Source organism: Microtus oregoni, unplaced genomic scaffold, assembly GCF_018167655.1.
Source record: "Microtus oregoni isolate MIOR12 unplaced genomic scaffold, Mior012 000060F_ref0000265, whole genome shotgun sequence".
NCBI classification, from domain to species: domain Eukaryota; kingdom Metazoa; phylum Chordata; class Mammalia; order Rodentia; family Cricetidae; genus Microtus; species Microtus oregoni.
Genome location: NW_024543870.1, coordinates 9,678,370 through 9,705,682, shown reverse-complemented (window position 1 = coordinate 9,705,682; position 27,313 = coordinate 9,678,370). Strand labels below are relative to the sequence as shown.

The following is a 27,313-nucleotide window of genomic DNA, read 5'->3' as shown; positions in this document are numbered from 1 at the left end:
GTACCAAATCTAACAATGACAAAACAACTACTACCCCTAGGGTTCAAGGAACACTGTTGAAGAAGGGCAGAAAGATTGTAGGATCCAGGGAACAGAAAATGTGCTGTGACGCTGTGTCTTCTGGTAATTTCAGATGTTACACCTATTAAGTTTCATCAGCATGACTGACCATAAGCTGACAGGGACGACAACAGTAGACATGCCAGCATGGGAAGGAGAAAGAATTCAAGGTTTCCACCCTTCACAAAGAGCCACAGGCAGCTAAGGAAGGCTGAGAGCAGGAGAAATAAGCTTACCCAGGAAAGAGTACACCAACTGGTTATTCAACATCAAGGAGTCAGCTCTGAAATTATGCATTCAAGTAATATTATACAGAAAGGACAGGTTATATGCATGAATATATATGTATACTCATATACATATATTCTTGTAACAGTAATTAATAAAAGACGCATGAATTTGAAAGAGAGCAAGGAGTGTACGGGAGGACTTGGAGGGAGAAAAGGAATGGGGAAATGATGTGATTATAATCTAAAAAGTAAAATAATGAAAAAATAATTTTGTTAAAATACAAGCCTTTATCTAAAGTATATATTTTAAGTTGAAGTGTTATAATAATTGGACAGCATGTTCTACTTTAAATATCATTTTATTTTATAGGGAATCACAATTTCATCAAGTGGGGAAACTTTAGTGCTTATCCTGGTGAGGTGGTGAGGAGGATTTTGGAAAACCGCCGCTAGATCTGGAGAACACCTTTGACAGAGTTGAAGATACCTTGGCCAGCACTTTAGACCCTTGCCTGGAAATAGTGTTCTTGGATGTTTCTGTATAAAAAAAAAAAGATGGTACTAGTGAACTGAGAGATAATTTGAGTAGTTACTTTACAGCAATAACTTAGAATTAAGAAGCTGGCATTTGTAAATTTATCTGTGCAAGATCAAGCACGGCTACAGTGTTTTCACTTGTCTGGTTAGGCATTCCCCTGAGGAATCGTGCACAGGAATGCACACGGGTCCTCCTGTCTGTTCTTACGCCAGTACCAGGCTGTTTTCAGTACTGTAGCTCTGTAGTAGAGTTCATTCATGCATGATGAACTTGGGTGAGGTCGAAGATCTTGCTTAAGACAGTACAGGTAAAATGGGTCTAAGCTAAGAATATGGTTCAGTAATTTTTTCTCTCATGGTGTAGTATCTACTTGACCTTGAGGCATATCCATTAAGTGTGCAAAGCCCACTTCCTGTCCCTTCTGAGCACTAATTGAAAGTGCCTAATGAGTTGAAAATGGAGATACATTTCAGTGCTCTGTATATGGGTTCTATGACAGAGTATGCAAGTATGAGAAGATATACATTGTAAGAAGAAATATCTTCAAATGCTGTAATTTCCCTATGTTGTATAAATTTCCTTTTGAAAGTCCACAGATATAATTAATTGTCATGTACGATATGACTATATAGGTAATAAAAATGTCAGTATTTGCATTCAGTTTTCTGTATCAGTTTATATTAACCTGAGTCTTTTAGCAAATATCTCAATTTATGATAACTTGTAATAGAACTTGAAAACACATAGAATATCAAAACTCAACATCTTCCTAACTGCAATATATAACTTTCAAGAGTCAGCAATCTTTATTTACATATACATATTTGGTTTTTCTCTTTTTTTTTTTAAAGAAAGCTCTTAAGAGGTTGCTAAGCATCTATCATTCTAGTGACCAATGGGTCCCGCCAGTTCCACTGAGCCACAGTCCTTATTCCACTTTTATTACATCATCCATCTTGTTCATGAAGCCGTGCTTCTTGTGAACAAGGCTGCTTCTGAATGACCATAGGCCCTAAGAATCTGGAGCTCTGTGTAGCTCAGCAGCTGTGGAACCTTGGAGAGCTCATTTTGGTTTTCCTCAGTTATTCCCATTTAATTCTTTGGTACCATATGAATGGCTGTGGCCTAACAAATGTTAGTTAGATCGTCTGTTGGTCCTTGGTATCCAAATTTAAAGATAATTTATATAATGAACTGTAGACTTTTATACAAATAATATTAATATTATAACAATACCATATTAATAATGTCCAATACAAGGGCCACTCATCCTGGAAAGATCAATGATAAAAATGTCTGCATTCACAATAAAGTTAATAAGAGTTTAATTTCATTGGCAGTTAAAAGTTACTGTATGTAGTTTGTACCTGGAATGTTTTCCTTTGAGGGACGTCCACTGGTGGCCGTATTTTTTGATCCTTCAAAGATGGTGTGAAACTGCCAAGACAAATTGGTATACTTAACCAGAAACAGTAAAGATCACATTTGCCAACCAATACCCCAAAATACATATCAACCATTGTATAAATTCATGCAGGTGAAATCTGTATTCTGCTTCAAATAAGCTCTCTTTGAGGCTCAAGCAAGTAAACTTGCAAGCCATAGTTCTGAGGATTTGTTTTTGCGATGGGTGATGACCTTGCCTATAACCTCATGACACCCGAAGGCTGGGTTCTCTTGACTCTTGTAAAATGTCACTTGCCTACCTCTTCCTTTGCATTGATTGCAATGCATTGCAAAAGCATGTTTCTGAGACAAGGAAAAATGATACAGGAGAAGCTAAAATGCTTCATGTCACAACTCTCAACTTTCTCTGTGGAAAGTTTAGCAATTTACATGTTCTGAAACAATAGAGTCACTTGTTTTGGTATTTCTAGGAACATGCCAGGTACTTGTTTTATTCTAGAGAATTGTGCCATTTCTCTGAATAAAGAGGAGTAACTGTCCCTAAAGGCTAGATACAGCTACTGCCAAGACTTGAGTTCTCAAAATCTTTGTATACCTTCAAGTGCTCAAGAGAAACTTCAGACAGACATGTAGGTATTGCCTTTGCTAAGTCTCTCTATGGTTCGAGACAGGGTTTCTCTGTAGCTTTGGAGACAGTCTTGGAACTTGCTTTGTAGACCAGTCTGGCCTCGACTTTCACAAGAGTGCTGGGATTAAAGGTGTGTGTCTCCACTGCCAGGCTAGCTTTTGACTCTTAACAGTCCCTCCCACTTTAATCATCTGGTGAAAATGCCCTGGGGCTCCAGTCTGCTTGTATGTTATGTTTCATACTCTTCAGGTTTGTATCTACTTCCATTTTCAATTCCATAAACAAAGAACAGGAACAAAACAACAGGTCCACCCCATAGTTTTCATCAGCTTGGAAGCTTTATGTACTCTGGTAAATTTAGGGGGCATCTTACCTTCATGAATGACACTTGCTATGGTAGCAGAAAAAACAATCCATTCTCTATCCCCATGGATTAAGTACCAAGGCCTTTCTAAGCAAACTAATTCTACCTTTCCTTTCTATGAAGTTTCAATGTTGTGCCGGGAAATAGTTAAAGAAAATTTAAGAAATGATATTGACTTCTCTTTGAAATTTGATTTCTCAACCAAAATTTCTACTGCTTCTTTTCAGGTCCTCAGTATTGCCCACAGATTTCAGTTGTAATCAACTGGTGACTACATGAGTGTGAAGGTTACTTATTCAACTTTCCTTAGAAATGCCATTTTCACAAAAGTTTGGGCATTGAAAAGGTAACAAACAAGGAAGTACAAAAGTGGAAGGATGTAGACTTGCTAGGAATTTAGCATCAGCCAAAGAATATCAATGATTCCCAGACTATAACTCCAGAGCCTCTCTTTCATTGACCTACAATTTCCAGTTTCATTTTCTCCATGGTATAAATCAATTGAGATTGGAGATTGTTAAATAGATGCTCACATTCATAAAAAAGATGATATTGAATGTAGAAGTAACTTATTTCTTTGGAAAATTTACAAAAATATCTTTAAGCGTGATATAGGATTTTATGGACTGGGTCTGAAATTTGTACTATACTGTAAAGCTGGTGAGTTGCTGGTGACTTTGTAATTCTGTATTCATGTATGTGGGGGAAATTATGAAACTGGATTAAAATAAACCAAGAAGACACCATGAGAAAGAACAAAACAAATAAAAGATACAGCTGGAGCTAGTAAAAGGGTTGAGATAGAGGAGCATTCCTCAGTCCACACCATGTAGTAGTTAGCTGTATGTGAAGAGCCAGTCTGTAGGAACATGGGAACATGGGTGAAACCAGATGTTCATAGACCTTTTGACTCATCTTTGAAGTTACTGTGTGTGTCCTGTCTCCAGCTACCAAATCAGCACTGGACCCTTAGCCCTGGACAGAATCAAATAACTCACTCCTTTAGGGTTCTTTTCAGAATCAGAAGAAGCCATGAATGGAAATGTAATTAATGTTGAGAATCAGTTGCTTATTATGCTCACCCAAACAGCGGTTCTGACAAAAAACAGAGGGTCAATAGCTTTCATGAAGGGATGTTTTCAGATATTAAGGACAAATTTTATTCAGATGGGGAAATTTGATTGTGAAGTGATTTGAATAGTGCTATGTTTCCTGATGTTCCTAAATAATGCTACTCAGACATTGATAGAATTTGAAAATTGAGATATTTTACAACTGAACCCAAGTATAGAGAAATCCGAGGATATTGAAAGATATTTACCTGAACACTGCTTGAGTCCCCTACTTGTGTCTCCTGAATATGTTCTGTAAAAGGCAGGAAAATAATTTTTTTACATATACACATACATACATTTATAGACATATACACATTCATAGAAACATACACATTTATATACACATACACATTCATAGGCACATACATACATTCATAGACATACATTCATAAGCACATACACACATATATTTGTTGATACCAATCCAATATTTTTATTTCAAATAATATAGGCATACTGAGCAATTATTATTTTAATGACTAAACAGTTGGAACACATTTGAAACAAGTAAGAGCACTAGAATGTTGGAAGATGTATTTGCCTTTCATTTGGAAATCATGAAAAATGAGTGTGATGTGTCAGGACAAGCAAGCTCTGTGCTTCAGTAACTACACATCCATGGAGAGCCACTTAATTCCTGTTTGTTTTTTTTAACCTATAAAAGAGATATTGCCTTAATGATAGTTCCTAAGGGCCTTTAAACTTTAATATACTTTATGTTTATTAAATTAGAAAGAGGTAAGAGAGTCAGACATGATGATACACGCTTTCAATCTCAGCAGAGGCAGTCTGATATCTGTGAGTTCAAGGCCAGCCTGATCTCTAAAACAAGGTCCTGTTTAACCAGAACTACATGGTAAGACTCTGTATCAGCAGAAACAACAAAGTTATGATGTTTTAAAGCAGGGCGTCTTTGAGCTAATACTCAGACAAAATGGAATCCCTTTAGATTAAAAAGCTGCCTGAAGTTTCAAGAGAGTTGAGCGCATCACTGAAACACAAGGAGGCGGCAGTAAGTTTACCAGCAAAGTTTCTCAGAGACCCGTGATTATTAGGGCCACTAATCTGCCAGTGGAGGATCTCTGTTGTCTCAGCTGCACTGCTTAGACCTGGGTGACAAATTAAATACAACCATTCTGACTCAGTTTCTTTATACATAAAACGGAAATGAGACTATTTACTTTGGCTGTAACATAGAAGACATGATGCAGCAACAGGAATCACTGCACATTCAAGTATGAAGTATGCCATACGTATGAAGTCATTAAAAGCCATCACAAGTGAATGTTATAAATTATCTTTTGGGATCAGTATAGATTCTAGCAAGAGAGTAAAAAAAAAACATCAAGTAATTCTTTTAAGAATTGCTAACTAATTCCTAGAGGATCTGATTTTACTTTATATTTCAGATGACTGAGCTGACTTCTGACTTTTTCTTTGAAGTGATTGAGAATGTTTGGGTGCAATAAGAGGGCACAAACTGCAAACACAATTTTTTTTTAATGTTTCTACAGTGCACAGGTATTGTACTTCCAGGACAGTTAAGAACGCTGTTTTGATTAAGAGGTGTATAGAAGTTCCAGTTATAAGCGACTCAGTTATTCACAATTACTTGAAATTTTGTTTTATATTTTATGAAACTAGGAATAAGTACGTTCATAAACTCCATTGAAATATATACTGAAAACTCCAACGACTCACATGTCATTTCAGTTTAAATATCTAATGAAAACCTTAATCTCATAACTCAAACTGTTTTCACATGCTTCCTTCCCGCTCCTGTAGCTTCTTACAAAGCTTTATCACTCAGTCTTTTCAACATCTGTATGCCAAATGCTGTTTTCGGCTCCAGTGGACATCAATGCAGCAAGCTTGCATTTGATACAGAGCAGTCAAGATCAAATAATTAAAATACACAGCCTTTTAGCCAGCTGAAGGAGAGAAAAAGAAAGCAGAGCTGTGGCCTATGTAAGGTCACAGAAGGCAATTAATTTCAATTTCAGGGACGGTGATCTAAAGAGATCGCTCTGGGAAAGTGACGTGTAAGAATTCTACAGGTGAGGGGATAATAAGGCAGACTAAGGGGAAAGAAAATTCCAAAAATGTTGGCAAGTGAAAGGCTCTGTACGATTGAAGGACAACAAAGAGGTCAGGAATCAGAGTTTGATGGAGTAGAGGAAGGCCCAAGGAAAACAGAGGAAGAGTTATGAAACGTAACTGGGGTAGCATGAACTAAGGTCTTGTAAACATCGCAATGTCTTGAAATTATGTCATTAGTAAAATTGGAAGGGACTTAACAACCTCTGGATTTATCTTACATTCTGATGATTAGATTCGTCAACTCAAGTTAACGTGTAAATTCCATAAGGACAAACTTTGTCAAGATTATTTACACGTGGAATATTATAACAACAAAAAAAGAACTTTTTGATGAACCTAAAGATTAATAAATGAATAAATGACTTGGTCAGTGACAATATCACTGAAAAATATAAGAAATATGCATAATCCAAACATCAACATAAGGCAAAACAAAATAATACACAAAATTTAACCACAGGGAATGAGGCCCAGTGTGGATTCTTAGACAAAGAGTTGGAGATGTTGGATTTCACCTCCTGCTTGACTGTCTTCAATAATGAAGTCAAGGAAGTTGCAGTAGGTAGTTCCTGGCTGGATCATAAAACCCATGAGCTGTAACTCAGGAATCTCACTGGTGATTACTGTTATGCACACATTATGATATGATGCTGCTGTTCAGACAGAATCACTGCTGACAACAGTGAAAATTATTTTGACATCTACGTTGAGAGAAGGTGGTTTCTTGAGTAGGTTGCAGAGCAATAGTTAGGATAAACTTGTGGTTTGAAATTCAAGGTCGTGCTTTAGTGAAAACGGCTCTATACCTCTTCTATATATTGTTTACTTTTTACTTCCTGAGTTCTGAACAAATATTGTAGTAAAACTTCCTAAAAATGTAGTAATAAGTTCATATAAACTGATATTTAAAAACAGTTCATGCCAGCCAGATTTCAATGAGAACAACTCTATTTTGTCTTTAAAAGACCTTTTGCATCTTAGTAGGGGTAAATTCTAATACAAGGAAAGCATAACTTTTCATTGAGCTAATTCCAGTTCTAGTCCAGATATAAATTAGCATAGCAACACATGTTTCTTTATTCACAGGAGAATGGTCAATGTAAATTTACATACCAGACTAAATTCATGTAAGACAAAGCATTTGGATGAAATGATAATGGATCACTTCCTAAAAGTAGACATGCTTAATGGAAAAGTAAATTAGTATCACTTTCAAATCCAATGTCAATCATTTTCCAAGTAGGAAATAATTCAGTTATCAAAATATACAAAAAAGTTACATTTTCATCAATTTCTATAAGTTAAGAAAAACATCCAACCTTCTAAAGTATTAGTCTTCAGATCTGGTTTAAACTCTTCTGCTTCACTAAAATAAAATAAAAAGGAACAATTTTTAATTTGTTTGTTTAACAAATGAAGAAGCTACTAGTTAATAACGAACTGCCATTCTCCATTTGGAAGCTACTAGTTAACAACGACCTGCCATTCTCCATTTGGAAGCTACTAGTTAACAACGATCTGCCCTTCTCCTTTTGGAAGCTGCTAATTAACAACGATCTGCCATTCTCCGTTTGGAAGCACAGCTGGGATAACATAATGCTAAAACTCAAAGTGGAGAATGATTTATTAACTGATTTCCCCCACTTATAAATTTATTACTAAATATACACAGAATTTACAACATTAGATCGTTGCAAGGTACAGCTTTGTGTCATTGGGCACATTTACAGGGCTGTGCAAACATCACTCCCACCCCAGACATGTTTTGTGCTTAAACACTAGCACCCATTTCCTTTCTTTTCCTCCAGAAAAATCAGTCTGTTACTTGATATCTTTAGGATTTTGAATACTCCAGACAAGTAGAGTCAAAATTATATTTGGCATTTTGTGACTTATTCTAATTATTCCATTGTTGTCCATATTTTAGTATGTGATGATTTTCTTTAAATAGTAGATAATATTTAAAAGACTAAGACACTTTTTCTCTTGAACTCATCCACTGATAACGATGATTAAGGTTGCCTTTCTCTTTGATTTATTGTGAATCACGCTGGTACTGACGCATGCTCACTAACATCTGTGGCAGTCCCTGCTTTCGGTTCTTTGTAGAATATATTCAGAATTGCTGAATCACATGGTAATTCCATGTTAAGTTATTTAGGGAAGGTCCACATTGATTTTCACAGTGATTTCACAATTTTGTAATTTTAGTATCACTGAGCAAAGGCTTCAGTTTCTCTCTATCCTTGTCTTCTGTTCTCTTTCCCCACCTCTTTCCTTTCAGTGACTGTCATGGTTTCAAACTGGCATCTTCTGTGATTTGATTTACATTTCCTTAGTGATTAATGCTGTGGAGAGCATGTGTTGTCTGTATGTCCTTTCAGAGGAATTTTCTGTTCAAATATGTATTTTTAAAAATTGGTTTTGTTGTTTTATTTTGAAGTATGGGGAGTGGTTTAGATATTGACCTCATGCATATATAAATATAAGTTATACACACCACACACACATCAAACACATCCCATACACTTAACACACATATGTGTGAGTAAATATTGCAAGTACACCATACACACAAATGTATATATACATATATATATATGTACATGTATTTTTCATTCTTTGTATTGATTTTCATTCTGAATTGACATTAATCACACTGTCATAATACAGTATACTGCTAAATCTATTTAATAACTTATACTTTACATTTTGTGCTTTTATATTAATACAGCTAGTTTGTGCTCCTAAAATTAATCTCTGAGCACTCTGACTAAACCTTTCTCCATGTCTTCTTCAGATCCTTCTCATAAAGCAGTGCTATCTACCTTTAGCTTACTTCACAAAGCCGAGCAGCAATCTTTCTATGCTGACAGCACACTACCTGGTCATCCTTCAGGTAATAATAACAATACCCACAAGCACCACCATATCACATTAGCCACTGTCTGATCCGTGACATTTACCCCAGAGAGCAGGTGTCTGGAAACTATGTGGGGGCTTGGTGACTAGAAATGTAGCATGGCATGCTAAGAGAAAACTTGAGACAGAGTCAAGAGATTAGAATCAGAAGGATCTGATTCTGGACCCCTGATTAACGACAGATTTACTAACAGACCCAGTTTTCATCTCAGATTTCTAGGCTTGTTCTGCATTAAGTTTTATTTACCCAGAAAGGAGGTCTTCTTGGTTGTAGGATGAAGTGCTCATAATTCTATGTATTAAGTAATGTGTTGGCTCAGGAACAAGAATCTCTTCTTTCTGTAAAATCATAGATCAGGTATTACACACAGAGAACCTGATACGTATTTTCTCCTCCACTGCATATTTATACTCCAATCAAGACGTTAATGAAAATATTTTACAGATTATGTAAAATATTTTCTAAATAGGTAAAAATAGAGATGGTCCCTTTAATTCTAATTAAAATTCCTCTTCTAGTGTAAGTTGTTTTGAACTGGTTCTGTAAAGATAATATGTTCTAAATTTTGATATTAGATTTTGAACCCATTTTAAACATCAACCTAGTACTGATACTAAAAAAATGTGACATTTTAAACCTTATGTAATATTTTAAACATTAAAATATTTTAATTACTGTTTATTACATTATATTAGAAGAGCAGAGATACAACTCTGAGAATTTCATAAGTTTGTCTGATCAGACATTTTATCACATATCTATTTGTTGGGAAATCCTGTGGTTTTGATTAGACTGAAATTAGATGTGTTCATTTTCTGTGGTTTACTGCAGACTTGGTATTTGTCTAAACATAAAAGTACAAAAGCTATGCTGCGATGTTTAATTAAGGCAACTGTCTCAAAGGAAATATCCTATAATGTGATTTCTAAAAATATTAGTACTGACTTTTGAACAAGATTAAACCAGAAGGGTCATTGAGAAGTTTAAAGCATTAATATATGTGTGATATTCAAAATACCACATAAAACTTGCTACATTGAGGTTAGTTGTCAAAAACTATGTAAGAAAAACATGCACCATGTAATTTATGAAGGTAACATATCTATTAAGCAAAAGTCTGTTTTCAGACATGTTGCAAGATATTGGATCACACCAGGTGAACCCTCAGATTACATTAAAATTGGAAAACCCTATTTCTAGTTGTGATGTGGCTCAGATCAAGCACACACCTTTTATCCAGGAGCTTTCTTCTTGAATACTGTAAACAGGATTAAATAAAGTCAACCATAGATTAAGAGACAGGAGGATCTCTATAAATTAGTTGTTTTCTAAATTCTGGAGTTACAATGAACAATGTTGTGGACTAAAGCACATGACTTTAGTTCTACCACCCAGGGAAATAAAATTCGATAGCTCCTAACTACTCTGTTTGCACACTATAGAAATCACACATCATGTTCATAGAATATTACAAAAACCCTCTACAAGGTTACTAGAAAGGTAACTAATTTCCAGTGGGAGCAGGAACAAACAACAGTGCTTTCAACTACCAGGAACAAACAACAGTGCTTTCAACTACCAGGAACAAACAACAGTGCTTTCAACTACCAGGAACAAACAACAGCGCTTTCGACTACCAGGAAGCTCTTCCCCATTCACGCAATACTGACCAATATTGAGTCAGTGGAGCCGAAATATGGATATCATTTTTTTTTTTTTTGGTGAATTGACAACTGGGGATGTTTCATAAGGCAAGAAGAAGTCTGCCAACTTTTGTGTCCTTTTGGCTTCTATTAAAAACACTTTCCATATACTGAGAATAAATATGCTCTCTTTTGAGGAAAAAATCTGGACATTTTACAAGGTATGGGGTACCTGTGATTCAGTCATTGCCAACTGCTCTGTTGTCATAAGGGCACCCTTAGCGTGATGGATATGTTCAAGTGCAGAGACCTTCACAGGCTTAGCTATTGAAGGAAGCATATTACAGTGAAACTGGTGCCTATCTAAATTCCTTCATGACTAGGATATGGTAGCAAATGTGTCTGTCCCTTCCCACACGGAGGAAATAGCTCAGTTGCCATCCTTAAGCAGCTCATTCATCCCCCCAAAGAGGCACACATTTATCTGTCGGAACTAACAGAATGGATTTGGCTAACACAGTTTACTGATGGTTCATCAACCACTGATGGAACCAAAACTAATGGAAAATGGCAAGCTGATATAGCAGGGATGGAATGGCCAATACTGAGGAAGGAAACACAAAATCAGGGCAGTGCTATCGGCTATAAGACAAACAATTAGGAAAGCAAAATGAAAACCTCTGTCTTCTCCAATGCACAGTACATGTGCAATAGTATAGTTATAAGGTCATCAAACTAGAAAACCACTAAGTGGCAGATAAATGGCAGGAATATCTAATCATTGGGGCATGAATGGAGATGGTGTAACCTAGCAGAACTTAGTAAAGACAGCAAATTTTATGTAGCTCATACAGACAAGACAGAAAAATATCTAAAATAATGAAATAGTGGAGAAATTGGCATCGTGTTTAATTAAGACTAGAATATTAAAATTCACCAGGGAACAAATTCAGAATAATTCAGCAAGAAAGATAGATTACACATTAGAAAAACTTGAAAGTTTACGCCTAACATTAAACAATAAAAGGAAAATGGAGAACCAATATAAACCAGACAACCCTATGAGAATAACTATTATAAGGAACCCATAGCCAGGTAATGGTTCACACCTTTAATCTTAGCATTTGCAAAGGAGAGGCAGGCACATAAGAATTACAATGATTTAAATTTAAAACATACTTGCAAGATGCAGGCTGAAATTCAAAGTGCATGCCTTTGTGATCTAAAAATAAGTACACTCAAACATTGAATTTATATGTAAGGAAACTATATATATATATATATATATATATATATATTCCATATATACTAAGGTGTATTTAGTTTCAAAATTTCAAAAGATGTTTTTATTTAAAAGACAAAAAAAAATTGCCCTAAAGGTAAAATATGCAAAAAAGGAATCCCCAGAGTTTGGGTTCAGGTAGGGTTTTGATTTTTATCTTTCCAGGAGAATAAAAAATTCTGACTGTAGAATCCAGAATCCAGTGAACACTGGACAAGTGAAACATCTCAACTTCTCTCTCCCCCTCCCCCCGCCCGCAAAAGAGTAAATTGGCCAAGTGGTATTACCTACCTCCAACAGACAGGCCTGAAATCCCAACTTGGAGTCCCAGAGTAGTGACCCCAAAATTCAGCTTCAGATTACAGTCTGCTCAGGACATTTATATCCTGAGTGCAGATCAAACTGATACATTTTACAGAACCTTGAACTCAAAAATACTTAATCCTTGAACTACCAAATACAGCCTAGCTGGACATTGTGGAAAGCTCAGCCGAGTAGCTTCATTATTGTAAACAGCTTTGTTGTGTTAGGGCTGAAATCCGTTCCTTTTTATTTAGACAAAACTAGGGAAATTTTACAGGATATTCGATCACTCTGTGAACCCCAGGATTACATTTCTTACTGGAAATAAAATTGTGTCTAGTTCTGGTGTAACTCAGGCGTATCCCACACCTTTAATCCAAGAGCTTTCTGCTTGAGTACTGTAAACAGGATTACAAAGCCAACAATAGGCCAGGAGGCAGAGCATCAGCCAGCTGATAGGAAATGAAGCTAGGATTAAACCATAAGTAAGATGGAGTCAGGAGGATGGATAGAGAGATGAGCAGCAAGTGGAAATGAGTAGACTTGAGCTGAAACTTTTGTTGTTCAAGATGGCCTAGGACAAAGCCCTCTTTCTGGGATGTCAGCGGAGCAGGAAGGACAGCCAGGGGCTTTCTCTGCCTCCCTGAGCTAGCAGACTTCCACCCCAGCATGTGGCTCTTGAGTCTTTATTGGTAAAATTGAACATGCGAGATTTAGTTACAAACAACAAAGATCCAGACAATAATTTTCTTTCTGTTTTCATTTGTTGTTTTCAGTGCTACGGGTTGGACCTAGGTCTTAACACAAGCTGTGTCACAATCTGACTTTCCACAGATTTCGAACTTCCGTATAACTTAGACACATATTTGGATTCGTCCTGTTTACACTAAGCTCTCTATGAATGTCCAGCAAATATTTATAGCCTCAAACAGATATTTATTTAATAAATAAGGTTGAATGTTCCCAAGAAGTGTCTCTTTTTCATTTTCTATTCAGCTACCAGTTCTAGGTTTCTTTGTATTAAATACTTAATTGAGTTTCATGTTCAGTTAATTATTTTCCCTATGCTATGTATCTACAGGCTTATGCAGATAATGACTCCAGCATGCGTTGCTAGACAGTCAAGGTGCAACCCAGAACAGTGTATGAGGTTGTCTACCCTTCCAAGTTTCTGGGAGTCACCTTTTGTCACCTACCTTATATTGTAACTTCTCCCTAGATGACGGTTCTGCTAAGCTTTTGGAGGAGGCCATGTCAAGCTCAGCAACAGCTCTTTTAACATGTGTCCTGTTAGGTTCCACCATCTGGTTTTCAGTTGTTTCAATACTGTCAATATTGTCCCCGGATGTGGGGTGACAGCATTTACTTAGTGCTAAGAACTTTCTCAGGCTGCTGGTGCTCGTGGTTGTCTTGGGAGACACGACTTGGGTTTCTAAGTGTTTCACAACCTTTGCGGCACGACCTCCAGATGTTTCCCTTAAACACTGGTGTCCGACAACCTCTCCTAAGACAATTTCCTCTTCATCAGACACTGTGTCCTCTTTGAAGCTAGTTTCTGAAGCTTTTTGGCTAATGTCGTGAGCTACTAAGCGAATGATGAGATCTTTTTTGTTGTGGATGTCTTTCAAAAGCTCTACTCTGGTGACATCAGGCCTTCTTACGTTTTGAAATGAATTCCTGCCAACAGCCTGGAATTGAAAGTACAATTAAGTATTAAAAATAAATGTGTCAATCTCTTTTCTTATATTACTTTGTGTCATTGCTATGTTTCATGATTTCTAACTACAATCTAGCAAATATTTTCAAATTTCATATACTGGCATATTTTCATTATTTCAAAAGAAGGAAATAGATAAAAATCATATGCAATGCCAGTTTGTATCTAACATTTTTACATTAAGATGATATTACTCCATTGTAACTTATTCCAAATATCCAGTCGAAAAGAATAGTTTAAGCTCTATATTTTATTATAAAATAAATTTATTGTTTTCTATTTTTGTAATTCCCTCCAAAATTGTTTTAGAGCTACATAATGAACTTTTTGTTTCTAATAAGTAATCTTATAAAAATCTAGACATTCATTTTTAAAGAAGAGGCAGGATTTTAGTGGATTCTAATTATTAAGGCAATGACCCATTGGAATTGTGGTCTTTAGATTATTTATTTTCACTCCATAATCACATTGTTTTTTTTAAAAAAATAAGTAAATCTTTTTTTTATAATTCATTTAAATCCCAATTATTTTTTAATATAGAATAATTCAAGAAAAAGTAATTATAACTCAGTAACCAAATTATTCCTTTTTGGTGGTCTTTTCTATCTCACAGAAGCTATAAGTTAATTTATAATTAATCTTCAGCTCAACCTTCATTTTCAGCTTTCCAAACCACATTTTCAAATTACAATATTAAAATGATATCTTCTGTGGGAATAAACTATTTAGAAGAAACTCTTGAAAAATTCAAAATAATCAACTCTATTATTTGTAAAAAAATATTAGTAGGGTTAGAAAATCCAAATATATGCAATATAGTTTGGGGATTGTTATTGCAGGCAGTTTAAATGAAAAACATGGCGTTGCTAAGCAGAATACTGAGCCATGAGACAAAACCAAGTGCCTAGGACTATTTTCTGTTCCTTTGTTGACAGAAGACATGCTCACAATCAGATTGGCAGGTATGATTTCTGCCCGAGTTCCTTGAGGCTGCTGGTTGTTTATTGTTCCCGGTATTACTGCTGCCACTATTATCAAATGGATTTTTCTCTACTTACAAGGAAAATGGCATTCTTGTTTAAAAACTCACTGTGATTGAAAGTTGGTAGTAAGGAAAAAATGTTCTGGATGGTTTTATAGATAATTAAGATTTATTTTAGTAATATTTTATAGGATGATCATAGAAATTTTACAGTCAGGGAATGTCTTACGTATGATTAACTTATTATGGGCTGTAAGTAATTTTCAATATTATACTGGAAAAAATTGAAGTATTTTTTTTCTCCTGAGAAAACAGTTTTATATTGGTTCAGTGCCATGGCACAGAACACATTCATAAAGAAAAACCAAAAATGTACACATTCAATGTAAGGAATTTGAAAAGAACCTCCATGCCAGGAATGGGTTACATTTTATTGAATTGTTCACCCAAGGGGTCTTATAGGATCCTTCAAATATTGCAGGCTATTGATAAGCCTATTGGTTACCCCTTGTAACTTGACAGCAAAGTGCTATTGCTCTAGACATCACATACATACGCCTTCAAACATGGAGAGATAGGGCCGGCGCCTACCGATGGAGAAAAGTAGTTATTAATATCATCCAGCTACAAACCCTGGGCCCTACACCAGTGATCTGACTGTAAGATATTCAGTTGTTGTAATGGCACAAAAGTTATTGATGTGGGATTCTCCTCTGTATGCTGTGAATACCATTGGTGAATAAAGAAACTGCTTTAGCCTGTTGATAGGGCAGAACTTAGGTAGTAGGGGAAAACTAAACTGAATGCTAGGAAGAAGGTGGAGTCTGAGAGAAGCCATGGAGCCCCACCACAAACAGATGCCGGAACCAGTAAGCCACTGCCCCGTGGCAATACACAGATTAATGGAGATGGGTTAAATTAATGTGTAAGAGCTAGCTGATAAGAAGTTTGAGCTAATAGGCCAGGCAATGATTTAATTAATACAGTCTCTGGGTGGTTATTTTAGGGCTGAGCAGCTGGGAACCAACAAGTGGCCTTCCTCCAACAAGTTATAGCAATAAATAAACCATTTTTTGATTGGATGCAAATCCAATCAAATGAGATAAAACCCAGATCTGAAACTGTTCAAGTGATTAAAGACCTGACACTAGAGAGATCATTGGCCTAGGGAAAATCCAGTTACTATTATTCTGTAAAGGAAGACAATTAGATGGTTTCTCATGACATATTGCTACAGATGAGTGTGCCTCATTCATCCCTCATCAGAGAATAATCCTTTTGGCAATTAAAACAGTGACACACAACTAGAAAATACACAGAAACTAAGAGACTTTGTAGCACTGAGCCCTAAAAGTCATGTCTTTAGCAAACCCCTACCTGTAAGGCCCAGGTATCCATGGAGAGAGGAGAGGGAAAGACTGTTCAGAGTCACAGGTGTGGATGGTTGCAAGGAAATGGCATCTTGTAGATGAAACCCAGTAAGTCTGTTACACATATGAATTCCCAGAGTGTGGCAGCATGCACAAGTTCAAATACAATAAAACTCCAGTGTTGTATGAATTCCCAGAGTGTGGCAGCATGCACAAGTTCAAATACAACAAAACGCCAGTGTTGAGAAGAGGAACACATACTACCACTCCTCAGCAAGAAGCTCTTTGCAATTGGTAACATGCTGGGAAGGGGAAAATCAGTTTTCTCTAAAAGAAAGTCACTACATGTATCAACCATTCCCCAGGGCAAGCCTTATGACCAAGAGTCATTTTTGCATGTTGTTTGTTGTTGTTGTTTGTTTTGGTATGTTTTGTCTTATGGTTTTCTTTCTGTTTCTTTGTTTTTTAAGATAGAAGAGAGAGAAAGAAAGAATCTGAATTAGGGTGAATATGAAGGAATTGAGGACACAAGAGGAACTGGGACAAGGATGTGAATAAAATGTACTACATAAAAGAATTGAAATAAAAATAATAAAAGAAAAATAGTACTACAGTGCCCTAAATAAATGGCTTTTAATAAATGTTCTTAAAATATTCTAAATATAATTATATTCCAGTTGTTCTAGTTTTAATAAAGATCCATAGTTATGTTTCCTTGCTTCAAAGAAAATAGTTTTAGGGGATTATCTTATGAAAACTAGCCTTAGGCCTTTAATGTGAAATAGGGAAATGACAGGGCCAGTCCTTGAAAATCCTGACTGTAGAGATGAAGCGCTGTAACCCATTCCCTGTGTGGCTGACAGAAATAACAAGTTTATCTTTCTTTATATCTAGGGGAAAAATAGGAAATCATAGACCTGGCTCACTATTGGCCCATTTCCCCCATTGCTGCGATACTTACCTCTAAGGGTTTTACATCTAGCCGTCCTGTCCTGTCCAATGAGATGCGTCTTTCTTTCCGTCTTGTTCCTAATTCAGACACGTCTGTGGAAGAGTGACCTTTTCCACTTATGGAAGCTCTTCTCAGCTCTGCTATGCTATATCCAGTTCTCTTTATACAGTCCATCTTAAGTGTTTCCAGAGGCTGAGTCTTCATAGAAATAACTGCTAAGTGTTCTGAGATGATATTTGGATCTATTTTCAGTGGTTTATTTCCGACATGTGGGATTATTCTAACAGGAAGTTCATCTTCTAATACATCATCTGACTCTTTGTCAGAGTCAGAGTTCATTTGTGCAGCGTGCTTTTGTGCTTTCTCAATGATTCGATTTGTGTCTAGATCTCCAAAAGCAGCAACGTAAGAACTCTTGGTGCTAACCCTACATGAAGGAACGTTCGAAACTCCATCAACAATTAAGCTAGCAACTTTCTTAGGGAAGGACTTCTTTGTATCTTTCACATCGTACATCTCATTATGCGTTCCAGATTGTTTTATTATATTATTGTAAACAGACTCAATAACCTGAGAAATCATTTCAATGTTTTCTGGATCTAAAGATTGTTCTTCAGAATTAGAATCCACAAGACTGATGTTACTTCTGGAAATTTCAGCTGTTACAGATTTTGTCAACTGAGATGCAATTTTATTTAATTCAGGCTTCGTTAAATTGTCTCTGTCTTTGCTTGCAGCATCGGGACACTTTACTAGTTTAGCCAAAAACAAAGCCAAAGCTTCCTCCAAAACTCTGGAGTCTAACATTAAATCTTTTATAGATGAAGATTTTTCCTGAGACTTAAGGTCATCAATAATTTTCACTACCTTTTCCATAATTTTGACAGCTTCCAAAACTAATTCAGAACTTGAGAGTTCTTCATCTGCTTGAGCTTGAAATTCAGAATTGGAAATCTCCTTCACCATTAACGTACCTATTATGTCAGAAAGGACATTACTCTTCCCCTTTAAGTCTTCAAATACAGATGTAGGAGAGCCAGAGTGTTTTAAAAGATTGGTATAAACAGAATCAGCTACCTTTTCAATCGTTGCATCGTCCGCTAAAGGCACAGGTTCTGATTCCTTGGCAGGTTTTACAACTTTGATCTTACTTTTGGAGATGCATTCTTGGATGGACTTTAATATTTTTGTGCTTATTTTTTGCATTTCAGTTTCTTGAGATTTAGTTCTTTCTGTACACATTTTTGGAAACACAGATAAGAGCTTTGATAAGAATTTTACAGCAATTGCTTCTATTACGTTATAAGATAGTTTACAAGGACGCCGTGGCTGTGACGGAGTAGTTAAGGCAACATTGGTGAGGATATTTTCAACAACATTGTCCACTTCTGCACACTGATATGGAGTCAGCTCACCACCGAAATAGTTCTGTAACTGATTGCCGGCCACTTCTCGTAGGACTAAATCAACCACAGTTTTTGAAAGGAGTTTGCATCCACTAACTATACAGTCTTGGATAGTTTCTTGTGATCCAAACTGTGGCAAAAGATTATTATAAATTGTCTGAACCACCAGTTGAATAATTTCATCATCATTTGGATGCAGGGATTCTACATACTGTATAATCATATCTTCATTTTTGGCAATCTCTTCTGCAACCATACTTACTAACTTCATTTGAAGGAAGTCAAGTTGTGTCAAAAAATTTGGTTGAGATATTTTTGTTTTGACATTGGATAGCTTTGAAAACACTTTTGCTAAAAGAGCTGAAATCACATCATCCAAAAATTTAAAAGGCAACTTTATAGTGTATGGAGATGAGGTTTGACATTCCTTACTGACTGTTTGCACTACCTTCTGTAACTTTTCCTCAACATCTTTTGTTTCCAGAGGCACGCATGCTGAAGCTGGTACCTCATCAGAAAATATCAAGTTAAGCTGATGCTGAAAAATTTCACTTATCACTGTGCTAGTTAGCCTTTTTGCTAGATTTTCCCCATTGCTGTTGATGTTCTTGCAAATAGACTCTTGAGATGTACATTCCTTTAAAACATCACAAACACAAGAGTGCACAATTTTATTAACAATTGATTTTTCAATTGATGGCATTCTCTCTAAGGAAGGCATCTTGTCAGAAGAGGATTGTTCAGCTGTTTTATGCACACTTGGCACCTTATCCACAGTTTCATTATTCGTGCTGGATGATGGCACATCTGTACTTGCTTCTTTAGATCCGGCAGGAAGTGTATGAACTGATGATTCTTTAATTGCTTGTGAGGTAATCTCAGTTCCCTTCTCTGGCCTAAATACCTTGATTTCTGCGTCTGAAAACTGCTTCAGCATTGAGTCAATGAGTCTCATGGCTGTGTCATAAAGTTCATCTTGATTTGGCTTATCACTTTGATCTGGCACTCTATCATGTGTTTTTGTTTCTGCTGGTGATGTAAATACTAGCTTGTCCACCATTTCAGTGATGACATCTTCCAGAAACTTAGCAGGAATAATTGTAGGTTTATTTCCTGACGAGGATGGCGAATGGTCTGGTTTTTTAGGTTGACTTTTAATCTCTTTCTTTCTTTCTACCTCACTCTCGTCTTTTCGTTTAGCTTCAGTTTCTTCACTTGCTTTCTTTTTAGGAGCAATATCTTTGCTGACTGATGGGGTTCTATCCTTTGCTGTAACAGGCTGTGCAGAATCTTGAAGTATCAGCAAAGTTTTATCACCTAGGAGGCTTTTGCTGTATATTGGTCTGGAAATGTCCAATGGCTCTTGAGAAGATATTATTAAAACATTATCATAAATGTTCTCAATGACATTTTGAACGTGTTCAGTTTCTGAATACAGTTCTTTGTCGACATCCACTTCGTCTACAGACCTCATTCTTTCTTCCTTGAGTGGCTGCTGGGCTGTTTTTCCAATTTTTTCTGTCATTGTCTCTTTGCTCTCACTCTTGGGCTTGTCGTCTGTGTTCTCTACACTTTTACTGGTATTGTCCATTTTCCTTTCATTGTCTGTTACAAAATCTGATCCATGTACCTCTTTCTCAGAAATGTTATCAACAGTAGCAGTAGCAACCGAATAATGGGTGTATATTTCAATCATCTGCCCCTGCTCATTGATTAGAACTAAATTCTCTTTTTTAGTTTGACTACTTTTACATATGTCTGTCAAAGGTTCAACCTGAGTTTCCTTACTTTTCACACTGGTCGCTGGAGACATAGCTTTTGAGGCAGCCTCATGTTCTTGAGTGGCAGATTTTGGTTTGTTTTCAGCATCTTTCTTTGTATCTGTGACATCTGCAGTTGATCCTGACATCAGGTTGATGATATTGCTTTTCATAATGGTAGTTATACAGTTAAGCATTGCACTTTTGGTTTCATCTTTTCTCATTGATAAGTCTTTAGACAGAGCCAGCCGGGTCTGCTTTAAGGATCTACTAATCTGCATGGAGGCTTTCCGTGGTAGACGCTGAACCCTTTGACTGATACTTTCTGAATCTAGAAATGAAAAGAAAGTTGAACACCAGTCTCCTGAAAGTAGTGGCTGAATCTTGAATGCAGAGATTGCCTTTTGTGCTAAAGAAGACACCATTTCTATAACAATTTTACCAGTGTCACCTTTCTGAATCCCATCAGATCCCAATTTCCCTATGAACTGATCATAAACAAAATTAGATATCTCATCAACTGTCTCCTTCCCAACTGGTGGGAACGAAAATATTTCTTCAGCATGTGGTAAAACTTTGATTTCACTTTTCCTAAACTCCCGTATGAGAGACTTTGCGAAGTTGATTGCTAAGTTCACAATTTCTGGCTCTGGCATATTCTTTTTCCTAGAATCTTCAGTAAGACTTGCAAAAGAACAAAATTTGTGAGCAAGGTCAACAATTACATCTTCTAAAAATGCAGCTGAAAATAGTGAAGGCTGAGCCTTTTCTTTCCCAGACTTAGCAACAACAGAAGTTTTGTCATAATCAGGTAAGTTACCAGCAGGTGGGCCTTCACCATATAAAAATGGTCGCAAATGATGATCCATGATTTCTTTAATAATGAAACCAGCTATTTTACTGAGAAATGAACCTCCCTTTTTCTGTGACTCTTTCTGTATTTCGGCTTGGAATTCAGAGTTTTTCAAAATATTATTACATATTGAATCAATGAAGTTGTCAGCAGTTCCCACTGCAGTCTCCTCTTCAGTGGCAAATCTGATCTCATGTTCAGAAATTTCTTTTAAAATCTCATCAGTCAGTTTTGAAGCTGCAGCCATGAATTCATCAGCATCATCTGGTCCAACCTCGTTCTCCTTTAGTTTATCTGTAGTGTCATCTGAAGGGAAGATATTTACTAAAAGCTTATAAATCATATTTTCTATCAGAGAAGAAGGAAGCACTGTCATGCATGATGGCAAGGCACTGGTATCCTTCAAGATGACATTGAGCACATTTTTGATGATATTTTCAGCTCGAGGGAAAGAGTAGGAAGAAGGCATTAATTCCCCTGAAACTAATGACTGCACCTGATAGTCATAGATTTCTTCCAGTATAAAATGATATATTTTTCCTCCAAAACAAGTAGTGTCATTTTGTATAGCCCTATGTAGTTGAATCTGTGATTTATATTCATCTAATATATTTTCATAAACTGAGTTGACCGTTTTTTGAACCATTTCTTTATATGTCTCTGAAAACCATAGACTCTTATCCAAATTTTCTGCAAGTAAAATTTCGGATGTAGTGAACTCTAAAATAATTGATTTTACTAATGTTGTAACAAGGTCCATTATTTTGGTTATAGCTGTCTCTGGGGTTTCATCAGCCAAGGAGTTCTGTATGAATGACTGAAGAATATTGCATAAAAGCTCAGAAATTACCTCCTCCAAAAAGACAGCAGAGTTCACAATGAAAGACAATTCTCTTTGCTTAGGGTTTGTTGCTTTTTGCTTGCGGGGTTGAGCAACTGAAGCTGAAAGAAAGCTTTTATCTCCCGATAAGAAGGACTCTAGATGGTGATTGAAGATCTCTTTTATTATAAAACTTGCTATTTTTGAGACAGGTATGCTACTTATACCTTTTTTATCCTTTGTAAGGGACTGGTATAGATTTGAATGAGAAAGATCAGCGTAAATGGAGTCAACCATTGACTGGATGTCTTTTTCTGAAATCATACTTTGCTTTTCATTTCCATGTTTTACAATACATATTGCATGTTTTGAAATTATCGACATGATTTCATTTATCAGTTTCATGACTGTGTTACTTAATTTTGATGGAGGAGTATCAGAAGGCCCTGCACTGGAACGTGTTGGGCTTATCTGTGATATAAGTTGAGTGACTATTTTTTCTAAATGAATATGCGAGAGCATCGTAGTATATATTGTTGATGCTTGCCTTCGGAATCTTGACTTACTAATATCATAATGGACTCTATTTACCAAAACATTTTGACTAAGTTTGGAATGTAAACTTAAAGGCAGATTTGCTACAAGATCTGGTGGAATTTGGAAGTCAAAAATTTCAGTCAGAATAATTTTGGTTATCCGGCCAGCCAATGCCTTTGTGTCATTTAGAAAATCTTTATGAGGCATGATTTCCATTTCATATTCTTCTAAAACTTTGCTGTACACAGTGTCAATAATGTTCTTGAGCACATCGCTCCTTACTGGGGAAATACACAGCCGTTCCTCAGCATTCTCGATAGTTGTAACCTGGGCTTTTGAAAATTCCTCTGTTATCCAATATAGAAGAGCTTCAGCTTTATCAAACAAAACAGCTTCTGAATTTCTTGTTGACTCCACTTGTACAATGCCAACCACTCTGTGAAATATTTTACTTATGACTCCAGAGACCACATCTTCCAAAAATGTTGACGAATAAGCACTAGCGTAAGTTAGCTGCTGCTTGTTGGCAAACCATTTAGACGCTGGAGCGGATGATTGCCTCTTTTCCAGGAATGGCTGAAGATGCTGTTCACAGACATATTTAATAATCAAACCTGCAATTTTATCGATGAAAACATCATTACTTTTGGTGATATTTTGTTCCAATGATTCTTGAGAATCGGAGTTTTCTAAAATATTTGTGGAAACAGAATCAACAAGATGGCGAACATCATCTTCTGAGTAAAAGGACTTGGCTGCCTCTTCATCTTTCGAAAATCTAATTTCATGTTGGGAAATCTTTGTTCTAATATCACTGATCAGATTGGAAGCAATTTCATTAAAATTTACTCCTTTATCTTTTGGAGCTCCTATATGTGAAACCGTTTTAGAAAAAGGGAAAACTTTAGATAAGAGTATGCTGACCATATCGTCTAAAAATGTGTATGGTAGCAATGTATTATATGGAGGCAGACTCTGGTTTGACTTACTGGATTTATTGATGTTACCAAGAGCATTATAAAAAGTATCGTCAGCCATTGAATTAGAATAAGAAGCAGCTGACAAATCTCCAGAAAACAGTGGGTGAAGAAGGTAGTCTGAAATAGCTGCTGTGATTAATTTGGTAATATTTTCCACAAAAGCATCACTATTTTCAGACTCGTCAATGTCAGGATCTAAGCCATGCTGCTTCAGAACATTTCTATATACCGAGGTGACAAGTTCATCTACAATATCTGCATCACTAAATGGAAAGGATGATTGCTTATCGCATAGAATTGGAATCTTAGCTTGGTCTAAATGGTTATTTACTGAGTTTACTATTTTTTGTGTCATATTTTCCAGTTCAGCCTTATTATTAGGCTTAGGACTAAAAATCTTTGAGAAAACTCTGGCAACAATTTCCCTTATGAATTTATCAGGGTTAATGCCAAAAGAGGATGACTTCTGCAGTTTGTGAGACTCTACAACTTCATTGAGAACTTGTTTGACCATGTAAGATACGTCATCCAGCGGAGTTTTTGGGCGAGGTAAATTCTCTCCACATAAAAATGGTTGAAGATGGTTTTCAATAATCTCTTGGATAATAAAACTGGCTATTTGGTCAATCATAATTGGACTTCGGCTAATTATATTCTTTTGTATTAAATCAAGAGAACCAGACATTTTTAAAATATTTCTGTAAACAGAATCTACCATCTTTTGGAGGTTTTTATCTGTGTGGAGATTTTGATCATCACAGATGGTGAACCAGATTTTATGTTTTGAAATGGCTGACATAACCTTATTTGTTATACAGTTGGACATTTCATCAAAATCTGAACTCATTATACATTGTTTTTTCAAAGATGAAGGCTTAATAGGCAGGGGAAGAAGCCGAGCTAAAAGTCTTCTGATGACATATTCTAAAAATGAGTGCGGTAACATGGTGCTATAACCCTTTGAAGACACGGGTTCAGAAATAAATTTCCTTAGATTATTTTGAAGTTTATGTAGTATGATTCCAGCATTGAGCATATGATATGAATTTGATTTGAGCTTAGCTTCGAAGCAAGATGGAAGCTGGTAGTCTACAATCTCTAACAATATTCTATTAGACATTTGTTCAGCTACTGAAGGATTATCATACGGCAGATTATTACCACAGGTTACTTGAAATTCATATTGCTGTAAAACGTCATAATAAATAGAATCAACAATTTTAGTAACACATCCTTTATGTGCTGATGGGAAATAGAGCCTTTCTTCAGGATACCTTAGAACAGTAATTTGAGCATCATTTAGGTCATTCACTACATTGCTGATAAGCGATGTATTTATCTCATCGAGCCAGGTTTCAGTGATGTTCATATTTTTCCTCCACAATGAGGTAGACAGCTTAAAAAATAATTCTGAGATTATGTCCTCCAAAAATGTGGCTGAATATACACCACCATTTACACCTCTTTGGCATAGCTTATGAAAGTCTACTGCATTCATTCCCCTTGATTCTTGTCTTCCAGGAAGTGGTAAAGAGAAAGGTTTTACAGCATGTTGTTTGCCACACGGTGTCTGCATCTTAAAGCTAGTTGCACTGGGATTGTTCAAGGACCTGCTCAAAACATTATTGTCATAGCTCACAAATCCTACGTGGCCATTAGTTTGTCCCAATTCTATGAATTCACTCCTTTTTGCTTTGGGGGGGAAAGGCTGTATTTCTCCTGTTTTGTAGTTCATGCATTTGTTTTCAAAAGGAGCTTGTTGAAAACCATGCGACAGCTTATCCATCAAAGATTTAACCAAACTGTGGGATACAACATTCAGTATACGATCTGATGATAATACATCTTGATCCATGTCTGCCAGGTTTTCCAAAGCATCTGACATGTAATCTCCTTGAAATTGTTCATAGTCCATTGATGCCTTACAATAATCAAAATCTCTACCTTGAGCACTTCGAAGTAATTTTACATGTTGGCATTCTTCTGCTAGCTCACGAGAAAGAGAACTATCTTCAAGAAATGCAGTGCCCGTGAATTTTTCTAGAAGTGTTCTAATAAGTTTCTCGCACACAATATTGAGAAGAAAAATTGATTTGGGGGAAAGCCCTAGATTATTTGTAAGTATTCTATTACCTTGTTGATTACTTGAGGTAAGACATGTTCTAGCTAGCTTACCAGAACTCATACCCCCATCTGGAAATTCATCTGGTAAAAATAAATCTAAAACAATATTAAAGACTTCATTGACAACTTCTTTGGATTCATGAGATTTTAGGTTACCAACCAGACTGTTTAACCTACATGTGAGGTAATTTAATTTATTTCTTTGAGCAAGGTAGTCAGTTAGGTGAGGACATGATTCCCAGTCTCTGGCGTCTATCTGACTTTCCATGGTATTGGCTTTGCAGAAAAAGGGCACACTATTTTGAAATGTAGAATATTGTTTGCTTCTTACATTATTTTCAAAATGGCGATTTATTCCTAGTCCTTTGGACAATACAAAAATCACTCCTTTTAAGAGATCTTGAAAGATATCATCAAAGTCAGAAGAAGTCAAACCTGGAGAGAACCTGTATTTGGGTTTGATGGAAGCCTGAAATGCCTTGTCAACACTTATAATGTTACCATTAGAAAGAATGTCAATGATAACTTCAAAAATACTTAAAGCGAGTTCTCCAATGGAAATGGACCTGCTCTTATACACTTGAGAATGAATTGAGATATATTTGTTAGATATTACATCTTGGATTTCCCATGCTTTGTCTTTGATATCCTCTTTGGTGCCATCAGAAATGTTTGAAATCAAGTAGCAGATGACTGAGTCAGAGAGATGTTCACAAAACTGATACATTGAAGAGTTACTATATATGCTTTTTAGAGGCTCTTCTGAGTTATAATTTTTCTTTGGAAGTGAAGAAACGTGAGACAAGTTCTCCTCGGTTAAAACTAAAAAATAAATGTAACAAGGAAACATAAGCATTTTTTTAGAATGGATTAAAGAAAATTAAGGATATTCAATAGATTGTCAATTTATCTTGCTCCTATTAAAGTAAAAGGTAAAACTTAATAAATAAAGAAGTAAGATTTTCCTTTAATATTTCACAATTGTGAAATCTTAGTCTAAGCCAATACATTGAGAAAAACGGGTCTTCCATATTCAAATTTCTAAGTCATGGGTTGATGTCTGCCTTGACTGTGTATGGACACTAAGAGAACAGATGTTTCAGGTTTGCTGAAACATCCTGCCGTAGCTCCATGAAATGATTATTTAAAAGTATAACAAATCAAAATATTTGCTGCATTTTACTTGTAAGTCTAAAGATTTGTGTTACTCTATCATCTT

The 27,313-nt window shown here is 36.1% G+C and overlaps 1 protein-coding gene across 1 annotated transcript in view; it reads right to left on the bottom strand.

Moving 5' to 3' along the window:
* Positions 1-690: 690 nt before the first annotated feature.
* Fsip2 (fibrous sheath interacting protein 2) overlaps positions 691-27,313 on the bottom strand; it is a 65,054-nt gene continuing 38,431 nt past the window's right edge. The window contains exons 17-23 of the mRNA XM_041639891.1: positions 17,624-26,916; positions 13,790-14,281; positions 9,612-9,703; positions 7,762-7,808; positions 4,549-4,592; positions 2,196-2,265; positions 691-827 (exon numbers count right to left, since the gene is read on the bottom strand). Coding sequence (XP_041495825.1) covers positions 691-827; positions 2,196-2,265; positions 4,549-4,592; positions 7,762-7,808; positions 9,612-9,703; positions 13,790-14,281; positions 17,624-26,916 — 10,175 coding nt within the window. The remainder of the gene's footprint in view (positions 828-2,195; positions 2,266-4,548; positions 4,593-7,761; positions 7,809-9,611; positions 9,704-13,789; positions 14,282-17,623; positions 26,917-27,313) is intronic.